At 33.5% G+C, this 10,000-nt stretch overlaps 1 protein-coding gene across 3 annotated transcripts in view; it reads right to left on the bottom strand.

Annotated features, from left to right (window-relative positions):
- Positions 1-415: 415 nt before the first annotated feature.
- The window catches only part of LOC137654606 (pancreatic triacylglycerol lipase-like), a 98,175-nt gene continuing 88,590 nt past the window's right edge, over positions 416-10,000 (bottom strand). For all 3 annotated transcript variants that reach the window (XM_068388390.1, XM_068388389.1, XM_068388388.1), the window contains 10 exons: positions 7,696-7,914; positions 7,100-7,383; positions 6,554-6,767; positions 6,250-6,408; positions 5,838-5,972; positions 5,358-5,485; positions 4,853-4,991; positions 4,363-4,489; positions 3,923-4,105; positions 416-2,845 (listed from right to left, as the gene is read on the bottom strand). In XM_068388390.1, the coding sequence (XP_068244491.1) occupies positions 2,716-2,845; positions 3,923-4,105; positions 4,363-4,489; positions 4,853-4,991; positions 5,358-5,485; positions 5,838-5,972; positions 6,250-6,408; positions 6,554-6,767; positions 7,100-7,383; positions 7,696-7,885 (1,689 nt within the window). In that variant the 5' untranslated portion in view covers positions 7,886-7,914 and the 3' untranslated portion in view covers positions 416-2,715. The remainder of the gene's footprint in view (positions 2,846-3,922; positions 4,106-4,362; positions 4,490-4,852; positions 4,992-5,357; positions 5,486-5,837; positions 5,973-6,249; positions 6,409-6,553; positions 6,768-7,099; positions 7,384-7,695; positions 7,915-10,000) is intronic.

Here is a 10,000-nt window from a genome sequence, read left to right on the forward strand (position 1 = left end):
AAAAGTCGCATGCATAAGACCTCTTGAATAGGGCTGTAGCATACTGCTTGAGGCACACTGACGTCAACAACACCGAGGAATAACCTTCTACAGGTTAAGACTGTTGGAGACTTCGAAAGAATAAGATTACACAATACAAAATATAAAGCCAAAATTATTGCTAAGGATTCACTAAGTTGGTCAAATGAAAAAATAGGACCTGATGTATGTATTCTATAAAAGACTGATATCAATATTTTTATAATGAAATTATACACCAATATCCCATAAGAATACAATAGATTCAGGAAAATTCTTATCAAGTGTCCATTATGCAGAATTTATATGTTAATATACACATAGGAATTTGGGACTTTACATATTTTTAATTTTAGCTGGCAAGTAGTCGGTTAAAGGCCAATTCAAAATGCAAGTGTATCACAAATAAATTCTTTATTTAGTTTCAGCTTTACATACTATAATGCCCATTCATCCCAAATATCTGGATATGCAAGTATACTGACATTAATGAATTAAGATTAAATTAGATTAAAACTAAATTACTGGCAAATATGATTTACTAAAATTACATAACTTAAATACATAGAAGTTTGACATCCAAAAATTCCTGGCCAAGAACTAACAAAGCAAGGAAATATAAGATTTTTTAATTAAAGGTAACATTTATTTTATTTTAAGAACAGCGCAATAGTATTGCAAACAACTATGAAGAAAATATGTCATTAAGTATTGAAATTGATAAGAATGGCACAAAAAATTCAAATTCATAGCTACCAAAAATAGGAGAAGATCTAATTGCTGATATTAGTTTATCTAAAAACTTCTAAACGTTAAAACTTTTGAGAACTTTCGCATCTTTACGATAAAATGATTTATTTAAAACTTCCATAGTCTCAATGAAGTACTATAAGCGAATGGAATATCCATTTTCTTTAATGAGTAATACAAAAAATACCTTTAGATTTTAAGACTGCTGCTGCTGAAATTTATAACATATCTAAAGACTAGTAATTAGGAATCGCCTTATGCTACCCCCATCAGAAACTAATCAGAAGATTTATTTCAAGGTTATATTAAAAGTCAAATAAGATCGACTATAAAATTCTAACAAACAACGATATTGATCTGCATAATGTGTTTTTTTTTCAAACCTATATAAGTTGCTAAAAAAATATTGACCTAACAAACTTTGAACGGTAATCTGGCATTATTGATTTATCTCATAGTTAGAAAAATAGTTTTCAACGTGACAGCAGTATCCTTCATTTCCACAACCCTGATTAGTTCAAGTATTAAGTTAGCTCCTAACAACTAAATTTTGAGAGAAACCATAAAATCTTTCTTCCTTGTTGTTGTTCAGTCAGCAAATTGTAATGATTAAGATTGTCCCTTTCTAAAACATTAATTACATTTGCTCAGGCGGTGTGTGTATTCAATTTCCAAGTATGGATATACTCAAACAAAAAACATTGAGAAGTAAAAATAGATATCTAAAACTTATATTCATTTTGATACTCCATTGTCATGGATTGATTTACAAATTTGTTATTATAGACAAACAGGACTCAAAATTATGTTCCCTACAATAATTGTTGAGACAATGGAGATACTTGTAGTGCGAAAGGGGCCATTAAAACAATTTATTATTTCATTACCTTAATGCTCGAAAACATGACTTTATAGCTTTTCTATATGAGGTCAAAAGGGTCTATACTTATGACTTCTGAATGCAAGCTAAGCACGATTACCACAAGAGAGAATGAAAAGGGTGGCAAATGTTCTCATGTCACAATCAGACAAGCTTAAGCCTCTTCAAAACTTTTATTCTTTCTTGTAAGAATTAGAAAGTCCGATAAAACGATAGATTCGTTGTCAGTCTCCATATTGAGCCTGGAGCTGGCAGTCAACAAGAAATCAAATGAATTCATGGACAGTGCATTGTAGTTATACAAGTGCGTACTAGCTTTAAGCCATGCCACACACGCAATTGTCAGCGAATTGTTACGAATTCCGAAAACCTTGATTTTAATTCCTTTTTGTTGTCAGTAGGCCTATTATTGTATATCTTTTATCCTGAGATTTCAATGGTAACATCAATGAAACATTAACCATCGCAAACCGGATTGGTTTGTCGTTTCATGTCATGCTATCTGGAGCATGGAATCAAGAACTAAACTAAACTACACAATAAAATTGTAAATCAGGAATTACATATTTTTCATATATTCCTAGCTATGTGTCCTGCTAATAATGTGCAATACATACCAAGAGTAGCTAAGTGTTACGAAAATGAGCTAGCCTTGATCATCAATATATTTACAACAACAACAATAAATAACATATGAAATCTAACAAACCTAATGTGACTGGAGTTACAACAATATGAATGTACTTCTGCTCTCTCGGTTTACCTTGACGAACATTATCAAACTTAAGTCCTGCCGAATTTGATTAAACGTATAGTTTAGTGCAGCTATAAGTTTCTCCCCCCACCCACAAAAATAAAAAAAAATACTTAAAAGGAATGTAATCTAGAATTGTCCCAAGAATTTAGTTATAACATTGTGGAGTTTTGCAGTATAACTTTCGATAAAGTGTATGGTAATAAACCGTTGTCATAAAACTAGTTCTTCATAATGGAATTTTGTTGGTTAGCCGATCCTTCCAAAGCACTAATAGGGCAAGAATAACAATAATGAGAGTATTTTGATATTATCAAGACGTAGAGCAATCCGTAGTCAAGTTTATCTTAACAGTTTCTTGGTCTGTGATTATGATCGAGTCTTTAGAATTTCTGCAGAAGGAAAAAGTTCTTTCGGCACTGCTGCTGCGAGCAACCCTATTTCTGCAAGGGGGAAAAAAAGAGGAAAACCACGTAAAGATTAAAGGCTATTAGGTAAACATAGTCAGAAAGAAATACAAATAACGCTGAAGGAATATCATGAATTCTAATGTTAATATTGATAAATAATAGACGAGAGCCACAAATTCAACAATAATGTATAGGATTAAACAAATTGCTCTGACAAACAAATAATGCCGTAGGACATATTACAGTCATGGTTTCCACATGTGACAAATTAAAAGCTTTATAGAAGTAATTTTATAATGAAGGTTGTATTTGTCTCTCCAAGTTAACTAAAGGGCAAATATGAAAGTTAAAATTATAGGATTCAAGACGAAAGATCGTGAATTTAACGGTAGGCAAACTGAAGGTATTATAAAAAGAGACATGGCATAATTATCATCAGTTATGATAAAAAATACTAAATCTTACCTCTAAGTTTACCTGTGACCATTGATTATTAGTAGAAAATCTGGATCAAATAATGAAGACCCCACAAAATATTTTCACATTAGAGTTCGATCAAATTCAAGAAAAAAATTTGGCCTTGATCCTGACACGAGACTGATGAGACAGGTTAAAGTTAATATTGATAAGATAAAAAATGATGGTATAGTTTAATTTGTTCATGCTGAGGTTGAGCGAGCTGTCGGAAAATATGGTATCAACTAAAAGAAAATGATTTCTAATAAAAGAGGGAGAGAAAAAAGTAAGACTTCTTTACCCAGAGAGTTACCGTGAAGTGGAAGTATTTGTCCCAATTACGTCAAAGTCCACAGTATAACTCAATGGAAGCATGACAAAATAATAAAACTGTTACTATCATTGAGCACCACAGAGATTATCATTGTGACAATGATCACTGTAGTTCAGACACCATATTACTAAAAGTATTAATTAATCTGTTTTATTACACGGTCACATAACTTGAAATTCTTAATCAGGCCATATACGCAGATGACTGGCGCGCTGATTTGACAGCGACTGGCACAAACATCTTATTCCAGTCTCTGAAAACGCCAGCCTAAATTCAGACAACATTTTTATAACATAGTTTAGCTAGATAACTCATCTTACCTGAGTGCGTAAGAATCAACATTGCGGATAGCAAGACTTTTAAGAGATAGGCTTGTTTGCATTGACCTCGATCCATGACGGGACATAGCCCACTTTACTTGAGCTTCTTTCATGTCTTCAAAGTTGTCTTTATGTTCGAGGAAGAAGCTATATTGGCCTCTGGAGGTAAACTGTTGGGGGCGTCTGAAATTTCAGTGTAAACTAATTATCAATTCAAGAGTTTTATAAACAGCTTAGTTGTATTTGATTCTTTTATTGAATTTTTAAAATATTTTATCATGAAAAGTTTCTTTGATTCTTTATATGAAAATAATTTATTGAAAAAAAATAAAACATGTGGGAAGTGATGATATCTGGAATATTACAAATATCTTTTTCGTGAAATCTTCAAAATATCATTCACTACTAAGAACTGAGTAGCCTACTGTAGACTGCATTACCCTGAGGTGAGATCGAATGACATCTGTCGTCCATTTCCATCCGTGAAGGCTGCATAGAGTTTGCCCATCCTGTCCCATCCTAATCCTGGCAAGTCTCCTAATTCTATTATTAATTTGTAATGATATCCTGCAAAGATATTGAATTCATAGCTACTACATAAATAGATTTTTATGAATTTTTTCATCGATTGTGATAATCAGTCATGTGCCAAAATAGACTACTGTCCTGATTTAGCATATATGGAGATCTGTAGATAGTTTTGCACTTGCTTAGTGGGAACATTACCATTCAAAGTTCTCCTTTTATTCTTAAATTCTCTCCTGCAGGAGTGGTAACAGTATGTGAACAATAAAGCTGCTACAAAAGGACTGGAGTATGAATATCTTTAGGAGTATACCACCATAATATACAGGAGTACTTTTGCATTCTTAAACAAGTAATGACCGAGCTAAGGTAGGATATGGATTTTTGTGAATTTAGTGAACTTACGACAGTAATTGGGACTAGCTCCAGTTGATGAGAAGAGCTGGACTAATTCTTTCCCTGTTCCAACTCCGAGCCAGGCATCAGCATGGAGACCCATAGGAGCACATCGAGTTCCATCGCTGCCACATGAATGACATTTGCCCTATTGTAATAAAAAAAAAAAATAATAATAATAATAATAATGTTATGCCCTTCCAAACTATCAAGGAACAATAGCTAGATAGGTGCTGTTCCTACTGGAATGGTTTACAGAGTTACATGGGATGTATATGTACAATATACCCAAGAACTATAGACACTGCTACGAAAGAAACTTCTATACTTGAAATTTGAGCCATCCATGCATTCAACTTTAGAATAGAAATGGTAGGAGACTCGTGATATACGGTTTTAGAATAAAATATTCTAGCATGCCTCAGTTAAACCATATGAATATGCAACAAAACTATATACTTGAAACAGCAACGACCAATGGAAATGAAAAGTGTCCCAGTTCATGAATACGTACCGCTTTATAGTTTTCATAAGTGTCACACTGAAAAGCCATGTAAAGACACTGCGTTTCAATGGAGTCTACGAACAGTTCCACTGCCCTCTTGTGATTACAGCCAAGGGCGTCCTCAACGGCGTGCCACACTGATGGAGGAAGAATATTGATCAATCCCTTTACATGAACTGAATTTACCTTGAAAATATATACTCAATGAAGTACAAAATACTCATGCTAGTAATCTGGATAGCTAAAGTTACATAAATTGGCACTGCCCATTACGGGTAAGAGCAATATAAGACTCGGTAAATAAACTTAAAAAAAAATTCACACCTATATTCCTTCATGAATTTTAGAATCTTTTTTTTATTAAAAAAAAATATTCACTTATAAGAAATTGACTCTTTGAAAAGAAATGAAACTTTAGGTGAATAAAGCATTTGACATCTTGAAAACAAATTTTCTGCTAGAAGAAAGAAAAAGAAGATTGAAGCAAACCATTCTTGAAGGTCGTTCCGGTTGATATCCACCTTAATGGGGCTGCCAATGGAGGTTCACATCCAGTTTGTTGTTTACCGTCATTCGGATAGAAGTCCAAATGACCAATTGGTTGTCGCAATCCAAAGCCTTGTCCTGTCAAAAGATAAACATCTGTTTCAACATTTTGAAATATTCAATAACGATTGGAATCCGAAAATCAACAAGAAAAAGTAATATTACTTTAAATTGGATATAGACAGTATCATGATCAGTTTAATCTACTTAATAACAAAAGAAAAAAGAAAAAATCTCCATCAAGAAATATCCTTACAATAGGAAAATTTTAATCAACGTCTTCAAGGTAGACCAAAAGAGAATGATAGATGGATATAACATAAAAAATAAGTTAGAAATATGTACTTTACTTTACCAATGTTAAGAATGGATTCTGAATCTGTGTGAATTACGTCTACAAAATTGGCATCAGATGGATCGAGACGAACAGTTTCAGGCAAGTACTGGAAAAATGGTTCGGCTGGATCTAAGCCCGTGATTCTGCCAAGACCCGGAGTTCTCTCGCCTGCATATCCTAGAGGATAATTGAAAAAGATTAAGCTGCAGTCATTAGGAAACACGTTTAACCTTTTCACCGAAATTAAATTAGTATGAAAATTTTCAAATTGTGATATACAATTTACTGAAATTCCATTGCACGCAGAAATCGAAGAACATACCTGCAACATGGGCCCCTAAGGAGTGGCCAATAATATGGACATCTTCAGGATTAAGACCCTCCTTTTCTTGAAGCCATCGTATGAAATAGGCAATTTCGAGACCAACAAGACGAGCGTTCGTCACAGCTCTGTTATAAAGGGCTATTGACCCATTTGTCCAGTCAACCCAAACGATGTTTACGTCGTAATGTCGTAAGAAGCTACGTCCTATTTCCTGGTAACGAAAAAGATGACTATCAGAATTCTATACAAAGAGTTCACATCTCAAGTTCCCGGACCGTGTTAGTATTAATAATTGGTAATGAAGCAATAGCAACATTAGAAATGGGTGCAAGATTTAAAAAAAGATAACCTGATAACATGAGTAGAATACTGCTATAAAATGTTTAAGTGTAAATGAAATGGTGGTCTGACGTAGTACTTCATTTGATAGCCCTTACAACATTTTTTATTCCACAATTAGGTCACACAATTCTAAATATTAAAGAGTACATACTTTTTTTTTTCTATCCAGAACCAAGGAATAGAATATCCACAATTTCTCACCTCTATGTACGGCATATCCCTGCCATTTAAGAAACCATGAATGATAAATTTAGTTTTCCTGTCCGCTTTAAAAGTTGATTGCTTAACTGTTTCCAGGTTATACCAAGGAATGACCACACCTACGGTGTCCTCCTTCGAAGTTATCTTGTAGTTAACACCTACTTCCCTCCGTGTATCAGGAGGAAAGTTTATTGGTCGATGTATGGGGTGAAAAAAGTCCACGGTATTGGATATGCATCCCAATTCTCCGTAGCAGTAAGTCTCCACGTTTTCCTTGCTTGGTGCTGTGTGGAAAACAAACTGAACAGTGACTAATGCAATAATTGAAGACCATGCAGATTTTGAAAGAGTCTGTAAATCTGTCTTGTGATGATCAGATCCTTGAAGTTAAGTGTATATCAGACATTTTTCATGGACTGTACTAGAAACAACACCAAATAAACTGGCATTGGTGACATATATTCGTAAAATGACCAATAAGCGATTATCTCCCCAGTACACAAGAAAAAAATGGGGGAAAACATATTACTCATGGTGTAGCATGACCGGATCTATCACTTTAAATCTTAGATAAATAAAGAAATGAATTATATTACCATCATTGACCTTAGGTTCGGCTTCTTGAGAATGAAATGCAGGTTGCAGAAAAGTAAACAAAGATGTCTCTATAGCTGGTCCCAGTTCAGGTAAGTCGCTTAAGACTTTAAAAGTATTGTCAACGATATTGCTTCCTTGGGCCTTTTGTAGACAGATATTGGAAACAATGAACACCGCAATGCACAACATTCTCCTCGAGATTTTGTAGCGACTTGGTCCTGGGGAGAAAACAAGGAGAGTTGTGCATTGGTAACAATGATTATGGGAAACAGCTGTAATGAAACATCTAGTTCATAACTATTGCATGCAAGTTTAACGCTATTAGTAAATGATTAAGAAAATATGAAACCATATATTGTTGCACAGTCCTTTCACCAAAAAAAAAAAAAAACTCTTGTCTTATATTATGAAGAAATAAAAAATGAACACTTTCTTGTTTTCTTCTAAGTGCTCTGATGATGTGAAGTTGACAATAAACGTGCAATATGCGGTGTGAAATGCTGAATGCCTGAGAAAATATACGATATATAATAGTTATGCTTTGCCTATACATACACCGAATAGTCTGGGCTATTTTTCACACATTCTCATCTTTCTTTATAAACATGACAACAGAGACATTACCAAACAATTCTTCTTCACCCAAGGGGTTACTGCACTATCATTGTTCAGTAGCCACTTTCCTCTAGGTAAGGGTAGAAGAGAGATTTTAGAAATGATAAACAGCTCTTCTAAGAGGACACTCCAAAATCAAACCATTGTTCTCAGGTCTTGGTAGTGCCATAGCCTCTGTACCATGTGGTCTTCCACGGTCTCAGGTTCGAGTTCTCTTGCTTGAGGGTACACTTGGGCACACTATTCTATCTTATTTCTCTTCCTCTTTCCTATTTGAATGTGAAAAAAAAAATGATAACTGAATCTAACATACAATACGTTACACGTCCCCAGATCATAGTAAGCAATAAGCTTACTAGGTATGCAGTTTATTCTAACCGTCTTGCGTTCTCTATCATAAGGCTCAATGCGCTATAGTATTCTACTAGTTTTATTCCAGCTATGACCAAGAAGTGAAATCATTTTTCTAATTTCACAGTTGAATCTGTGAACTTCAAAAGTTGAAACTTTCCGTGAATATCTTTATGTTAAACAGGCTGACCTAAGTCTCTATATAGTTTACACATGAAAGACCATGTTAATGTTGTTACTGTTCTTAAAGGGTTTTATATTAATTAATAGTTACTTGTCTTTTCTTATAGTTTGCTTAATTCCTTATTTACTTTCCTCAATGGGCTGTTTTTCTTTGAAGCCCTTGGCTTTATAGCATCCTGCTTTTCCAAATAGGGCTGTAACTTATTTATCAATGATAATAATAATAATAATAATAATAATAATAATAATAATAATAATAATAATAATAATAATAATAATCATAATCACAATCACAATCACAATCACAATCACAATCATAATCATAATAATAATAAAAAAAGTTTAAGAGTTTCCTCTTAAATTTTGATTGGTCTTTTGCAATGATCCTTGAAGCCGATAGTGAAAGATTTCATTATTTAATTGGTAAAGTTCACGTAATAAGGCCGTAATAACTATCAAAACAGCATAATACGTAGGTCAAGAAAAATTCTCATGGAAAAAGAAAACTGGGCAGAGAATAAAAGAGTAATGGCTTATATATTAATGACTTACTTTTTATCTAATTACTGTGTAGGCTACTTTTACTAGTAATATATTTTAGTTGTGAAATTAACTTACAAATTAAAAATTCCAATTGCAAAGATGGGTAAAATTATCGGAAAATCCTAAGATTCATATTCTTCTATGTTCATCCAAAAACTGAGCAACAATGATAATATTGCCGATGATAATTGCAATTATCCATCAGGTGATCGTAGTAGGCTTAGTATTTACTAGTTATGCCGTGTGGTCAATGGTTTGTATTCAGTGAAAAATCTCAGGTGGAACGAAATATAAAGAACACTCTCCTTTATATACAAAAGCTCAAAGCAACAAGAAATTTCATGTTAAAAAACAGACACTGTTACAGAGGAGAAAAGCAGACATGTTTATTCTGGTTCTTTTTAGTGCGAGGGAAGAGCAAAGATACAAGCATACTATATACACAAAATGAACTATGTACGATCGTGTGACACACGGTTGGTACACTTATCAAAATAGTAAGGTTCTGACTTCGATATAGCACGATAATAGATCTGTAAGAAAAATTATCTTTCGGTTAACACAGATACAGTCTATATAAAGAACCTTTTTTTTTTTGTCTAGCAAAGGCGA

This window comes from Palaemon carinicauda, chromosome 15, assembly GCF_036898095.1.
Source record: "Palaemon carinicauda isolate YSFRI2023 chromosome 15, ASM3689809v2, whole genome shotgun sequence".
In the NCBI taxonomy this organism is placed as follows: domain Eukaryota; kingdom Metazoa; phylum Arthropoda; class Malacostraca; order Decapoda; family Palaemonidae; genus Palaemon; species Palaemon carinicauda.